This window comes from Grammomys surdaster, unplaced genomic scaffold (genome assembly GCF_004785775.1).
Source record: "Grammomys surdaster isolate TR1022 unplaced genomic scaffold, NIH_TR_1.0 126271, whole genome shotgun sequence".
NCBI classification, from domain to species: domain Eukaryota; kingdom Metazoa; phylum Chordata; class Mammalia; order Rodentia; family Muridae; genus Grammomys; species Grammomys surdaster.
In genome coordinates this window covers 2305623-2322391 of record NW_021621071.1, presented here as the reverse complement: position 1 = coordinate 2322391, position 16769 = coordinate 2305623, and the positions used below count along the sequence as shown (strand labels likewise).

At 40.0% G+C, this 16769-nt stretch overlaps 1 protein-coding gene across 3 annotated transcripts in view; it reads right to left on the bottom strand.

The window, feature by feature from the left end:
* Positions 1 to 16487, bottom strand: part of Kcnc2 (potassium voltage-gated channel subfamily C member 2) — a 172102-nt gene extending 155615 nt beyond the window's left edge. Inside the window, exons 1-2 of one of the 3 annotated variants that reach the window (XM_028759070.1) lie at positions 16428 to 16487; positions 14591 to 15296 (exon numbers count right to left, since the gene is read on the bottom strand). In XM_028759070.1, coding sequence (XP_028614903.1) covers positions 14591 to 15277 — 687 coding nt within the window. In that variant the 5' untranslated portion in view covers positions 15278 to 15296; positions 16428 to 16487. Of the gene's footprint in view, positions 1 to 14590; positions 15297 to 15795; positions 15843 to 16427 lie in introns of those variants that run through there. The other 2 variants (XM_028759069.1, XM_028759071.1) reach the window with 2 other exon arrangements.
* Between the last annotated feature and the right edge of the window lie 282 nt (positions 16488 to 16769).

Sequence of the window (16769 nt, the reverse complement as noted above, 5' to 3'; positions counted from 1 at the left end):
AAAGCTTAAAAAAAGTAAAAGCATTTATAAAGTAAGTAAGTTACAGTGAACTATGGTGAGTCTAGTACTAAGGAAAGGAAGTTTTTTATGAATATAGTATAGGCTGAGTATATCATGTTTATAAAATCTACAGCCATATATAATAATGTCCCAGGCCTAACCTTCAGTGACTACTCATTCATATATGTTAAATAGTGACCTACATAAGTATACCAATTTTCATCTGTTATGCTGCATTTTTAGAAACACTTTATAGCCTCAATGGTATGGTACAATTGGAGATATCATTCCGCATATAATGTTATACGGATCTATAGCTGAGGAACAAAAGGTGCCTAGTAGACCATCCATTCAAGTTTGTGGAACTGAACACTACAACAGTCTAAGAAAGATGAGATGCCTTACCTATGTACTCCGCAGTACTTCTGTTCTTGGCTATGGAGCGCTCTGGCTCAATTTTTTTAAAAGGAAGGAAAATAAAGATAAAAGAAGAAAGATTTCTTAGGTGCTATAAGAGTATAACAAAACAAAAAACAAAAAAAAATGAAAGAACTGTTGAATATTGACCTTCAAGTTAGTGTATACAACAAAGATCATAAGGTGACTTTTTATGAAGTGAACTGTATTTGAATATATAATCATATTATATCAGACACACACATAACTACAATCTAATTCTAGTTTAAGAACCTCACTCCTTATCCAAATCTCACTTAAAATGCTGACAAAACCACAAGGATTAAAAAATTAGAAAAAAAAATGATTTGTTGACCAAAAATATTTAGATATGAAGGAAACAAGATTTAACTAGTGGAGGTGAAGTTTGAATAAAAAGTAATGCAATTCTGGAACTCAGCATTAGATACAGAATGTGTGTGTGTGTGTGTGTGTGTGTGTGTGTGTGTGTGTGTGAGAGAGAGAGAGAGAGAGAGAGAGAGAGAGAGAGAGAGAGAGAGCATGCATGCCTGTACAAGCCAAAGGTAAACATTGAATGTCCTGTTCTATCACTCCCCCCTAACTCTCTGGACACAGGGTCTCTCAATGAACCCAGAGCCAGGTTGACATGTGCAAGTCCACCGCACTTGAGTTATAGACACCCACAGGGCCACTTCAGTTCTTTTCATTTGAGAAGTGGAAACCAAACTCTGGTCATCATGTGTATATAACAAGAGCTCTTACCCACGGAGCCAATCTCTTCAGCTTTGAGAGTAGTTCTTAAGATTAGTCATTTTTCCCCAGTGAAATCCAAAGGAAATTGAAATTCAGAGGCCACACACCTAGTAGGGGAGCTGGAGGTTCAGGATTGCCCCACTACGTTTAGTGACTGCCCATAGAAACTAACCCCTTGAAAAAAGGAAGACATCCACTCCTCCATTAATAGGCTGGAGTGTCAGAGGAAAGTAGAGAAAACTCACACTACCACAGATTTCCTCCCAGTATGTGAAGAAAGAGAAAAATCAAATTTTGGCCCCAAATCACACTTACTTTCTGAGAATGTTGCTGGAACCTTAGGTTCATGCACCTGCTCTTACACACCCCACCTTAAAGGTATGCTTCAGAAGAATCGTCTGTTTACCCACAGGCACTATGCTACAGTTATCCCCAGCCCCCTCTAGAGGAAAAGATATGTGAAGAGAATCAATCATTTAAAATGCAAGAAGTTTAACAGAAAAATAATGTTTAGAAAGAGATTACAGTTAATGCCAGAGATGAAAGTGAAGTCTTTTTTAATTCCCTAAAAGTAATATCTTCAGAAGAATCTCAAAGACATTTTAGCATTAGAGTATGACATAAAATGGAAAGAGAGCAAAAGAAAATAAGAAAGATATTCGGCGTAATTGCTTGCATCTGTAACCCCAGCATTACAGAGGTAGAGGGAAGAGGACCACAGCCAGCTCAGGGTCAGCCTGGACCATATATTGCACTCCACACTAGCAATGGCTACAGAGGGAGAGCTCTGGCTCAATTTTTTTAAAAGAAAGGAAAATAAAAATAAAAGAAGAAAGATTTCTTGGGTGCCGTAAGTGTATAACCAAAATAAGCAAACGAATAAACAAACCATGAAAGAACTGTTGAATATTCACCCTTAACTTCATGTATACAACCAAGATCATAAGGTGACTTTTTCTGAAATGAGGCATATTTGAATATATAATTAATAAAATTAAACTGGGGATATATTGGATCAGGGTAGGTTTTACTCCACTGATTGTGATCTTCAGCAGAGATGAAATGAGACTGGCTCAGAGAGTATTTGAGCAGAGGGTAAGAAAATACTTGGAGTGATGCATCCATGGCCCGGGGCACAGCCCAGATCTGATGACCAACCATCAGACACCAACACTGAGTTCTGCCCTTCAGACCCACCGGAGAAAGCTAAAACTGGTTATTCCCAGACTCTAGACACTCCCTCCCAAACTAAAAGGGAGTAAGTCCCTGCTGGTTTACATGACTAGTTCTGTGGTGATTTGTTATGGCAGTCCTAGGAAATCGATTCAGTTAGTCAGGTACCAGAATATACTGTCTATAGAGCTAGCCGCTTGGACAAATACACAACAGCTTTGAACAATGTTTGCAACATGAAGAGTAAGGCTTACAAGATGTTAAAAGATGGTTGCATCACTCTTTGAAACCGACAGTGGGGGGTAAGGCCATTCCAGGCTGGAAGAATAATGGTGTGCCTATGGATAAAAAGAGAACATGCTTCTTGTATTTAAGGATGAAAAATAAATAAATAAAAGAACCTGTCTCTTGAATCAAGCTGTATTTTCATAGTAAAGTTGGAAACAGAATGTCTGGGAGTTTGAGAAGTCACAGGATCTGAAGGGTTATGGAACGTGACCTCAGTTTGAAAACAAAGAAAAGGAATAAAGTTTTCCTAGACGGGAAGTGTGTCCGTGCATAGGGAAAAAAAAATCCTTGGCCTTGAATCTGACATAACCATCTTCTTCCAGCTTTAACTCTAGGATCCTTGTTTTTGTTTTGATTTTCTTCCTCACTCTTTCTCTCCTTTCTGAGCCTTCTAAAGAAAACATCCCTTTAAATCAGTGTGCTGAGGAGTATTCCACCCTTTGAGTCATACGCTATTTGTAGTTTCAATTTCAAGTTTGTAACTTTGGAATCCACAGGAATGACTGACTACATTGGATAGCTGGTTCTATGTCATAGAAATGCAAACCTTAATATTCTTCTCTTCATGGACTTTAATTCAAAATGGGAACAACAGAAAAATTCTGCATTTCCTGGAGAAAAGAATGTTCATCCCTCCCAATCTTGTTTTGGTGTGAATTACAGTTATCAAGAATTTTAAGGGGCATACTTAACATAAAACCCATAATCTCTATAAAATGCTGTTTGAATTTAAGTTCTTCATACAGAGATGTAAAAAGAACCACAAGAAATAGTTCTAAATAGTATAGCCCTAAAGCCTATGAAAGAATCATTACTGTGTGCCAATATCCAAACCGTAACCATTCAATCCAGAATTGAAGAGAAAAAAAAAAGAAGCCCCCCTTTATTATGCAAAAGGGGAGAGATTCTTAACAGAGAAATAACAAGTTCAAGGTCAGGCCTGCTAAAGCTTATACAAAGAGAGCAGAGCAAGTGGGTAGGGGACAGACCCCTTACCAACAAAAACTAGACCTTTGCAACAGAACTCTCCAGGCTTTTAAGTCAGGCTCAGCTCAACCCCTGGCTGAATCTTTTCTGTTAGTAAGCTGGTTGTATTCATTTACCCAGGGTTCTCTGAACAGGTCTCCCTCCTCTCCATTTGAAACTTTGCTTAGGCTCTTCCCAGTATCTAAAAACCAAACCAAAAACAAAAAAACAAAAAACAAAAAACAAAAAAAAACAACAACAACAACAACAACAAAAACAGAGCGTATCTTCTTTATCTTCTGTCCTATTCTTCAGTAAGATATTACATTGCCCGCATGTCTGTGCTGGGCTCCAAAGCATTCCAGCTTCCATCTCCTGCTCACATCATGATGTGGCAGGACCACCATCCCTCTGCCCTCTTTGAGTACATTTCTACAACCCTGTTAAGGTTAGGGAATACATCTTCACTCTGCCACTTGAAAAATGTCTGATCCATAATAAAAATGTATTGGGTATCGTCTAACTGCTTGCTATTTAATCATGAATGACTGATAGTTGGTTTCCAGACCAACAATCATTCATTATCCAGATGAAAATTCTCAAGGAGAGATAACTCATTCCTTCAAGAACGTTCCAAATGCCAGAAATTTGCCGTAAGACTGGCTATGACTACCATATTACCTCCCAAAATGACTAAAAAAACAGTAATAATAATTTAGTTTATCCTTATAGCAACCACCACTCAGTAAGATATCGTTGCTTTCTCTCTAGCCCAGTAAGCCAAAGGAAACTCGGAGAAATAGCTTCTAAAGCTAATACTTGAATCTAAGGTGTTATCAGAATGAAAATTTAGCAGACTGAGTCCAACTGTGAGCACTTTCACATCAAAACTGACTGGGAAGCAGATAGCCATTTAAAAGCTAGTGCTTCAAGATAAAGTGTCCTGCCTTATATCCCTTGCCCTCTGATACTGTACTGTTGTACCTTTGCCATATCTCCTGCCATCTGACCTTCCTACTATTCAGTTATTCTTTACCATGTCTTTTGACTGCTCTAATGACCTTCCCTTTGGCTATTTGCAAATGCCTACATATCTCTGGGAGTTAAGATTCTCTCTACATTACAGGACTACGTAGCAAGTTTCCTATACCATTCGTCTACCTTACATCCTACTTCCTGTAGTATGTATGCTGATACTGTAACTATTAATTTATAGATTTCTTTCTTCCTACAAATATCTATCCTGAAGTCAAATATCAAGTTTCAGTTTGCTTTGCACTCTTATTGTGCATCACAGTCCTGGCCAACTGGAGAAGCTCGGTGATTGTCAGTTGAAAGACACAAAATTAAAAGCACCAAAGCCTTTGATGCTTGCTTTTCACTTGGCTTTTAATTAAATGAGAACATCCTTGTGCTTTACAACATATATGCTATTTCACCAGCCAGTTAATGCACACCACGGTAGAGAAAACAAACCCAACATGGCAGTAGTCTAGGAAGATCTCTGACAACTATGCTTAGCTCTAAAAAATGTCAAAGACAAACCATGAAGGGCAGAGGAATTAGAGATTAACTAAATCAGTACTGTCCCAAAAAAAAACAAGATTAAGTAAAAACCACTAAATTTAAAAACTATAAAAAAATCTGATGTGTACATTGTAACTAAAATATGAATAATACACAAAAAGTTTAGAAAAATTAGTAAAACCCAACCCTTTTCTTACAAAATGGCTATTCATTTTAATGTGTTTAAAGTCTAGTATATTAAATTACATTTCATTTCATTGATTTATTTTGAATTCTGTGCCTCTGAATAGCAAGGTACAGTGAATACCATCACGAGACTAGAGCTGAATCATAAGCTCATCAATATTAATCATTCATAGAAACACCGTAATCCAACTTTGCTGTAGTTGCTGGTCATATGACAGCACCGTGACAGATTCACTCTGATCTCACATGATAATAGCAAAAGACAAACCAAAGGCTACTGTTATTTGAGACTTAATTGTATAGACAAGGAAAGGTTGCACATATATTCTGCCCATTTTCTGCTTAATCTACTTGAAAGAGAGGTTTCATTGCAGATATTCTTATAACTTTCATAATTGCGCTGTCATTTCTCACTGCAAGATACCTAAATGATAGACAACTTAGGGATGAATTAAACCACAGTCATTGTATTATTTTCCCCTAAATACTAATTTTACCAATCTTACCCAAAATTAATATAACAACATCAGTAAGAAACAAAGTTTACTCACCCAATGATTACTATCATGGTATAAATATAATTACTATAAAATATTCTCCTTTAACAAATACTATCTTATAATAAATTCATACATTCAAAACTACTAATATAAGGAATTTCTGTTGTGTACTTAAAATCTCAGAAAGAAAAATTTATATTATTCCTGAAAAAAACACTCAAATACTCAATTATTTAATCAAAGGGTTTCTGCTTGAACATAATTCATTATCATGTAGTCTTAAACTTAATCATATTATTTCAGTATGTTGCTAATCTTTAAATGATTTTATTTAAAAAGTAATATATTTTATATTTACTGAGTATTGGAAGATGTTTCAATTGAAATATAATTACGTCATTTCCACCCTCCTTTGACTCTCTGAGTATTCTTTTCAATCTAGACAAAGTATTGGTATAAAATAAAAGAACTGCCAGGCAGTGGTGGTGCACGCCTTTAATCCCAGCACTTGGGAGGCAGAGGCAGGCGGATTCCTGAGTTCGAGTCCGGCCTGGTCTACAGAGTGGATTCCAGGACATCCAGGGCTATGCAGAGAAACTCTGTCTCGAAAAAAACAAAAACAAACAAACAAAAAATAAAATAAAATAAAGGAACCTGTATGACCAAAAGTCGTTGGATTTTTTGGCTCTAAGTCTCTTTCTAGGCAATCAACTTAAAGGGAAGCACCTCCAACTACTGAGACTAAACCAAGAGGTATCTACTGAAAACGATGACTTTGAGCTAGGCATAGTGGAACATGACTCAGATCCTTGGGAGGTGGAAACAGGATGATCAGGAGTTCAAAATTATCCATGACTACATAATGAATTCAGGGCCACCATGAAAAAAAAAAAACCCTCAAAGAACCATCCCTAATAGACAGTTCTAGCTTTTGATTGAGATGTTTTAAAATGTCAACAATACACTGGACTAGGTAAACGGACATATGATAACCTTAACTGAGCCTTGTCTGTATAAACTGAATCTAAACATTTAATTAGATGCATGAAAAATTGCAGTAGGTTTTGATAGCACACAAACATAGATCTTGACACATAAGAACATGAAGAGGACTTTAGATACCCTTGAGGTATCTTCATGGAACTTTCAGGACACATGGAGCTCTAAAGACTACCATACTGGAATAATGCCTTTATCACTGTCTGATTTCATGGGAGAAGTTCAGCTAAGTACTGTAACAGCCCTGAAGTATTTTCAACTTGATTAGGTATCATTTTGTACAGAACTTTTCCAGTTTCATACCTATAGAATGCATTCTGTCAGACACTGTCAAAATTATAGCTTTACCTTACAATCACACTATATATCTTCAACTAACTGACCATTATAAAAAGGTTCAGGAAAAATAACATGTGGTTTCCTGATCTCACAGCATTCTCCAACTTCAAGTGTGAATTTCCACTAGCTTTAAGCACATTTTATTTTTTTCAGTTCACAAACTATCTCAGTAGAAACACATAATCCCGATTATTTACATTTGAAAAGTCTACACTCTACACATTACAGTACCCATCACCCGTAGGTTGAATTAGGATCAGATTTAAAAAAAAAAAAAAAACCACCTCAAAACCAATAAATCTAATAAGAGTACAACAAGGAACGATCTATAGACCCAAAAAAGTCCAGCTTTCAGAGTCTGAGGACAAGAAGGAGGTAGCTGAATAGGCAAGTTAATTTTGAGGCTTTGGGGAAAGTCTGAAGATAGAATGTAAAAGATGGCAGTGCTGGAAGAATATATCTAAGTCTAGTGGTCCCTATGGAAGAACAGTTCCTTGATATTTGCTGAACAAACACAGATAAAGGCAGAGACTGACATCACTATTCTTACCCTACTTGCTGCATCTCAGTGGCTACATGTGTGCATTCACTGGGAATGTGGAGTAGACTATGCGGCCATGTTTGAATAGAAGGAGCCGTGACCCAGAAGTCCAAGACAGAAGATCTAAATTCTAGCGCCTCAACTCTCACTAACTAGTCATGGCCAGGACATGTCAATTGTCTTCTCAAAATGAGCCAGTTGGGTCAGATGGCTCAGTTTTCTTCTTCCGTATCTAGTCCTCATGAACACTAAAAGTCTGCTGCATATCTCAGTCACAAATCTTATGGAAATAGCTTACATTTAAATTACATATATGTGTGTGTATTTGAGTGTATGTATATATGTGTATATATGTATGTGTATATATGTATGTGTGTGTACATATATAGCAAAAGCAGCTTTTATTTATATATTTGGGATGATATCTGTGTGTGTGTGTGTGTGTGTGTGTGTGTGTGTGTGTGTGTATTTTTTTCCATATACCAACTGTATTCTTGAAACAAAACCACATTCCTACAAGTTCTCTTCCATCTCCTCTCCATATAAAATTATACAAACTTGTTCCTAAACAGTATATTTATCATCTTTTTCTATATGTAAATATCTATATCCTACAATAGACTGTGTTCTCAAAAGAGAAATACAGAGCCCAATATAAAGAACAAACATCTAATTTTGAAAGTCTCCACTAACCCATTAGATCTTAGCTTTCAAGCTTGCCAGATAGGGAACAATTCTCCACACTAATTCTGATAGACGAAGTTATGAAGGAGATGATAGCGGGAGGGTTTTTTTTTACACTGTTTTGTAAGCATTTAAATGTGTTAGACATCTCTCTGAAACCTCACATGAGTAAGACTTTCCCTGCTATAGAAAATATGGGATGGGAAAAAGGATGGTATCTTTGACAAGGTACTTTTCAAATGAAAATAAAATTGAGATTATCTAATCGGTTACCCTTGTGGGTGGATGGAGCTACACCTGCACTGAATCTTAGACCTAGGAAATGACAGAGCAGATCATCTTTATGGCTTTCGTGACAGAGCCACAGCAAAATGATTTCCTGAGATCAATATGTGGTTAAGAGAAAGCTGTTTTCAATGGAAACAGGAAGCTAGGAGCTGACCTGTTTCTATGGTAACCAGAGCAGCAGCTACCCAACAGCTGTAAGGGGGGAGGTAAAAAAAAATAAGAGGGAGAAAGTTACAAATGAAAAAAATCAATTCTGGTTTACCTTATTGGTGTGACAGTTCTCGGAGTGCAATCAGAATGGGCAGAGACAGGCTGTTCCTACCGAGCATCTTTAGCAATAATTACTCTACAAACATCAAAACCTTGGAGATGATACGAAGTTTGGGTACTATCTTAGTCCAATGTGTCATCCCTGGTTTTTATTATTGATATAATCATTTATTTTTGGGAACAGGGCAAAGATGAACTAAGTTCAACTCAAGTTGACATCAGACTAAGAACACAGTTCTCATAGCTCCTATTTTTTTTTTACAATTCTGTTTCCATATATTCTCTACCTCAGTCTTTTTCCTCCTTCAAACCTACATTCTATTCACTTTCTGCAGAAATATTGACTATGTAGAATTAAAATTGCCACCTTTCAACCTCTTAAGCAAGCATCAAGCCATGTTATTTTATTATAAAAGTCTTCCTGAGCTCTTCTAAAAGGAAAGCCCTTAAAACTTCAAGCAGAACTGAATTACCTTTCTGTAATATATTCCTGGTTATTGTTTACAACATTTGCCACTCTATGTTTCCTTCTGGAGATCTGTGTTTATCTTTAGTGTCCTTGCCATTTCGTTTAGACGTATCCTAAAGATTGCCATAATAAAAGAGGATTTATGACTCATAAGTTCAAAACATATAAAACTTGAAAAATACATTTACTTTACTTGTGGTAGTAAACATAAACATTGATGATTTAGACAGTCAATTGAAAACATTTGATCTGTACATAAACTTGAACATCTTCTTATTTTTATTTGCTTTGCAAATAACCTCTTGACAAGTAGGGAACATTTTCTTGTCTCTCGTTCAATTTTGTCAGGTTGAGTCAACAAAGGGGCTGTTAAAAATATAAATGAAAATTATACTTAATCCCTCCAACCCCATTCATCTTTGGTACACCTGGTACCTACCAATAAAACAGCTCGTTTAGTGTGTGATCATACATGCTACTAAAAATACAATGTAACCAATGCGGGTCTGTGTTCCTTTACTGATGTGTTGAGACTCTGGTACTCTCTGGTTCTGCTCAGTCCTCACAATAACTTAACAAAAATTGAATTTATTTATGAATTATATGGTTAATGCTCTGGAAAAGGTCAAAAGACTCTTAGATTGAAAAGGGAAACAACGGGACATCACAGCAAAATCTCCTCAAGGACATGAACTTGAATTTGCTTTGTCCTACAGTTGGCCATGATTCAAGACTAGTAGAGAAAAAAAAAATGGAAGAGACTTAGCCACATTCTAGTCATCCACTTGTTTGATAAAAATACAACCTTCATTATACTGTAAAAAGACTATACATTATTTTGAAACCAAAACAAACAAACAATCAAACAAACAGGACTGCAAGGACTTCCATATTAAAACTTCAAGGCCTAACTACCCTGTCCAACTGTGCCATCTTTAGTGAGTTGACCATTAACTAATTAACATTTCTGAAGGCAAAAAGAAAGACGTTGATGCTTAAAGATATACAGAATAGAAACAGCTCAATGATGAAAGTCTTCATCGCTGTGCTAAGGAGCATACACTTCATTCTGAAATCCGTGGTACCAGTCAAAGATTTTCATTTAGGGAAATCATTGTGACAAAAATTCGCCCAAGATGAGTTGAGCACGAAGAAGAGAGTGGCACAGACTAAAGCCCCAGAGACATGAGCTGTCATAGAAATTTGAATGATCAATAGAAGAGAGTCTAAACCCCAGCAGGATCTCTGGAGTGAAGAATATGTAGCATTATGGGTATAAGAACAACAGTTAGAAAATAGGTTTTACAACCAAACAATTGGAGGAAGATGAGTCTTGGTTTTTGTTGTTTTGTTTTGTTCTGTTTTGGTTTTTTGAGAAAAACACTTGTCTTGGAACTTTTTTTCTGCCTCTTTGGCTTTCCTAACTCAAATGATGTCTTTAGGAAATATTTTTATTATAAATTAAATACTTAACTTAATGAGAGCAAAGAGCTGTTTCTTCTGCATTCTTTCCCTTTATGTAGATTTTGATGTAGAGTGTTTAAATAATAAATACAAACCAGAGAAGCAAGGTTTCTACAAGAAAATTATATTTGGTAGCCATCATTTCTGAGGGAACTATAGTATTTGATCATTTAAAAAAAATTGTTCTTTCAACGTAGCAATGAAAAGTTAAAATCAACCTGGTCATCAAAGACATGCATAATTCACCAAGAAAGGGTCACAATCTCAAACAGGAGCGAGGTTAGTCACCTAGCTTTATCTACAAAGCAAAAAGAGAGGAATGGAGAACAGTATCATTCTCCCTCCCCCAGCCCTTTAGAGCTGGGAGCAAATTCTTTGAAATGTTTTCTAAGTCTGCCAATGTATAATTAGAGTACTAGTAACTCGGAAAAGAATCTAGAAGCTCTACCAGGACATTTCTGCCCATCGTGATCTCTTGTGGTCCTGAATCTTGAATGAACACTTGTACTCCAAACTGCAAATGTTGAGTTAGGAGTAGAGGATACACAGCACTTTCCCGAAGGTGTCCCTGCCCCTCCCTTTTTGCTAATATTGTCAATAGCATTAATAGAGCCATATCTCCTCTTTCCTGATCTTGGTTTTCTACAACAGATTTCCATGACAACTTATAAGTGAATTTTTAAAAAATTAAGAAAAATAACATGTAAATATGGCATATTAACTTATTGACCAAATCACTAGAATATTAAAATCGCTCAAGTATATATCTATGTCATAAATTAAACTCAGAGATAAAGAGGACATGCCAGCCAGCAAAAGATGAAATTAAAGGGTCATAAAAGTCAATTACCATTTCCTATCAGTAGTGCTTTAGTGTGACCCTGTAGGTAATGAAAGTGAAAATAAAACATGCCTAACTTCAAACCAAAGCGATCTCCTGATAAACTGGAAAATCATCAAGTAAACAAATAGGTGTAAGAACTAAAAAAAGGAACCCAGCTAAAATTGTTAATCTACATGTTTCAGAAAATATATGAGCTAATATAAAGACAGAACGTTTATAGGATACCTAACTTTATTAAGAATGAGATCCCTGAACCAAATCACTTGATAATGATTTACGGTTCCTAGAATCACGGTCACATCACTTAAGCACAGTCTTATTCTGCTGACTCTTCAATGGTATTCTGTGTGCAGAAACAGTCTGATATCATTAGGTCAGGTCATAACTGGAACTAAAATATTACTTCACTTAGGAATTAAGCTGTGTGTTCTGATTCAGGTAATCCTTGGTGATCTAGAAAGGTACGTTCCTGAACTGGAAGTCTGCAAAGCAAAGCAACATACTGGACACTGACTGGACATTAACAAACAGAAAATTCTAACAGGGTTCACGTAAGAAGTGAAGCCCACACACTTTTCTTCCTTTGTTGACTGGTGCCCGGGGAAATTTATTCCAGACAATGTCCTACAATGTATGTATTTTAAAATGTTGAAAATGTCTTTTCCAAGTGGGAGCCCTAATTAATGTGTTAGATAGCAATGGGTCACAGGACCAATAGACTATGCAGAGACTTCATGGTCTGATCAGTTACAGAGTTTTTGTGGAAAGGGGGCAGGGAGATGTCATGAACACCACTAGAATAATTTTGGTTTGGCTAATAATTTGACATATGACCTTAACCATTTCTTAACCTCTGAGTCTTCATTTTCCTCATCTCAATTAGAAAGAGAAGGTCTTTGCTAAGTGACTTCTAAAACAGGTTTCAGGCTGGTGATTGATGGTCACCTGACTTTGCTCTCACCTGCTCCTGACCTTGTACAAATCTCTTGCTTCCATCTTCATCTAAAACAGATACGAGGCAAATCCTCCATGTAGCTACAAGGAAATCTAAGTATGAAAATTGTTTCTAAAAGCCAGTGGCTGTCAAGTCAATAGACTACCCTTTTTCACTAATAATCAACAGAATCAAATTTCACAGGAAGAAGAAAGGTTGTGTGCCTCGCTAAACATTTAGGCATAGAGCTGGGTTTATGATAAGATACAAACCAAACTGAGGACATCATGCTATGCTATCAGGAGAAAAAAGTAATAAGGCTGCAGTTTTATTGAGCACAGACTAAAGAAGACAGTCGTGTGATGAGCCTGAAAACAAAATCAAATTATCCCTTTAACCACCAAGTGGGAAGAACACAGTGGCACTCAGCTGAGAACCAAAAAGCACAAGAGCAAGGTCGTGAGCCTGTGATTTTATTTATATCAATAATCACATTTTTGTTGTTCTTTTGTTTTTCAAGACTGGGTTTCAAGACTGTATAGTCCTGGATATCCCGAAACTAGCTCTGTAGACCAGGCTGGCCTCGAACTCAGGATCCACCTGACTCTGCCTCCCAAGTACTGGGACTGAAGGTATGCACTGCCCTGCCTGGCTATCAATAATCACTTTTTAAACATGAACTGTTTTGCCATATGGAACACTTTATAAAGCAATATTTTAAGATTAACCTTAGTATTTCCATGTAATTTATGCATGGGTTCAGAGGTCAGGCCCACTATTTTTACATTGTCTGTGTTCTTTGTCTGCCCAAAAACTGAACACATGGGCAGATTTCTGAGGTAGTATCAGAAGCATGTCGCTCTGGAAGTCAGTGGGCAATCAGTGGCCTAAAAGCTAAGATATGGGCATTTTTGACATGTCAAGGACACTGCTCAAGAGGGTAGAGTCAAAGTTAGTCTAGGAGAATTACCATCCTGTTCGAGATGAGGGTTTTCTCTGGGCAACAAACACAAGATGTATGCAGTGGCAACAATGTACTAAATTCAGTATTCTGTTCTCATCTCCAACTAAGGCCAATTCATATCCTGTATTATTTTTATTATTTATATTTCTCCTATTTCCTTTAAGCCAACGATACTAACATTGGCAATTTCTCTAGTCCCTTCATGGGATTCTAGGAAGATAAGTGGGTAAATATAAACGCTCCCTTAAGTTAGAAACAAAAACAAAAAGGAATCATTGAGGTTAAGATTATAATATAAAAAGTCAGGTAAAGTTTTCAACAATCTGAGTTACTCAATAGAAGACAGGTCAACTGGGTGATTAATTCACGATCAACCTGTAAGGAATCCAGACACACCTAGACACCCAGCTTGAGGATCCGGGGTGCAGGCAAGATCATCGGAAACAGTTGCAACAGCATCCTCCTCACCCCTGGGAAGAGACAAGGCCAGACACATTCTCCTCCCAAAATGATCCTCCAGGCCTCCACCAGATTCACAGACACAGATGACATTTCTCCTCTCCCTGTCCTCAGATTAGATCCTTATTATAGCTACTGCCCCTGTAAGTGAGATCTGAGAGTTAGAGCTCAGTGAAACACCAGGATGGGCAACAGACTCCAAAACGCATCCTAGCTAAAGGAAAAGGCTGGGGGAAAAAAAGTTAAGACAAAAACTAATGTGAATGTAGTAATGACTTTGGGACACATCCCAGGACTCTTACATGCTTAATTAAATATTTGAATTGGAGATCACCAGAATGATGAACAAGGAGGGTGGAAGAGACAGGGTAGAAGTCTCTGGGCTTGCCCTACCCCACATGAAACATCTCGAAAACCATGTTCCTTTCATCCTCTTCATCTCAGAGGGACTGTTGGAGGAAAGAATCAAAAGTTTGAAGCAAAGTTGAAAGAGTTACAAGAGGGAACGCTAGATTCGGGTCTTACCCTAGCGGCTCTGGATGAGTAGGGGTCCTCAAACAGAGCCCACATGCGAGGCTGCAGCTTCCTCCAGCGGCCAGACTTGCCATCAGGTCCTCCCAGCCCCGCAGCATCCTCAATGCCCAGTCTCTTGGCTGCTAGGTCCTCATCATCACCAGGGTCTCCCCCGATGAGGTCGGGTGTCTCGAAGATGTCCAGGGCCTCCTCCGCATCCCGGTGCTGCCTGTAGGTCATCCAGCAGCAGGGCTCCACGTCGGTCTCGTCGATGCCCCAGAAGGCCAGCTCTTCCTCGAAGAGTGGCCCGCACACGTCGGCGGGGCAGTGCAGCTTGCCCGTGCGGTAGTAGTTGAGCACATAGGCGAAGACTCCTGGGTGCCGATCGAAGAAAAATTCGCGGCCTCCCCCAGGGTGGTCGCTGCCATTGCCACCTTGCGAACTGCAGTTGCCTGCGCCGCCCTCGAAGCAGCCGCTGGGGACAGGGGACAAGGGAGGCGGTCGCGGCGGCGGAGACAGAGGAGGGGGCAGCGGCTGCAGCTTGTCACTCGCAGCAGTCAGGCAGTCGCCCTGAGGTTCAGAGGAGGCGAGAAGGGCCAGGCGAGTTCCAGGCAGGGTCTTGAGAGTGCTGCGGTAGGTTTCGTGCCTGGTGCCCCCGACATTGAGGATCACCCTCTCGTTGTTCTCGATCTTGCCCATCTCTGTGGCTCAGACATGACTAGGGGAGGCGAACACAGAACCAAGTTAAAAGCTCTCGTGGGTCAGATACTCACCGTGACCCTCTCTAGCCCCCCACCTCATCCCAAGAGTGCCAAGATGCAGAACTGGCGAGTGGGAAGGACCCTCCCAGGAGGAGCTTGGTGCTCAAGTCCTGTCCCCGCCTCTTGCATCACGCCTGCTGGCCCAGGTTCCCAGAGAACGAAGAACAGTTGAGTCTTCCTTGACCTTCCAAGAAACCTTTTCTCTTGCGGCACACAGTTCTCCCTTGGCTCTGACCTCTCCTTCCTTGTCCTCCACCATGTCTCCCTTCTATCCCTGTCAAATCCAACCTGCTGTTGGTCCCCAAGCCCCTCTCCCCCACCCCCAATCCCCACCGCTCTCTCCCCAGCCTTTGCTCCAGACTCTTCTCCCTAGACGGACCCCCTTCCCCGCTATCCCATCCCTCTCTTTCTCAGCCCCTCCCCTGTTCTTAATGCAATTCCCCATCAGGGAGTTACCTTCGCTGAGGCAACTTGGCAGTGTTGAGTGGGAGGGGGCCTTGAGTGCCCCAGCTGCCTGCGTACCCTGGTCCAGCCCCGGACATCTCTCTGACCGCCCCCCTTCCCCCAGCACTAGGGGACTGCCCTTTGCCCGCTCTGTTCTCGGTTCACTTCTCACCCTCACCTACCAGGCGGAAGACTGAACACAGAAGTCAGAGCAACAATAACAACAACAACAACAACAAACGTCCCCGCTGCCGCCTTTCACCAAGGAGACCTCTGACTAATTTCCTCATCCAATTTCCTTTTCACATTACTGTTGCCGCTGTTGCTAATGTTATTATTACTTGGGAAAGGAAACGACTAACTAGGATCCATCTTTGAGGACAAAAGTGAGCAATCTATGCCACCCCTCCCCCTTCCCAAGAAAAACAAACATCTTGGGGTGGAGAGTGGGGGGGGGTTGCTTTCGAGGAGGGGCGAGGCCCAGGATAAGCTGCGGGAGGCACACCCCCTGGGTCGCTGAGCTGGAAGAGCAGCTGTTTCCAGCTTCTCCCGAGGGCTTCATCCACATCCACAGTCTTACAGCTAGGCAGGGGGATGCCCGCCTGCGCTGCCCTTCCCTTTCTCCCCTCCTCGTCCCCGGATACCTTAAGGAGACCGGGAGAAAAGTGGATCTGCTTGGGTCTCCGTGTGGACGAGGTTCTTCCTGCAGTCGGACTGAGTCTCTGAGGCCAGCTGAGCCACCCTCCTCAAAGGAGTAACTACTTGTTGGCGTTTTTCGGGGTTCAGGTGGTTGAGCCGCTTCTCTGGGTACTGAGGTCGGGGAGACAGTCCCCGCCCGCCGCGCTCCCCGCCTTCACGCTGCTGCGATCTGCGGGCTCTCCCATAGCCACCCTCCGCGCCCAGAGTCACCATCGCGCGGGGCTGGGCGAACCATGGAGCTCGGGGCGGGTCCAGTTGGCACAGCCCGATCCCGCCGCAGACCTTCA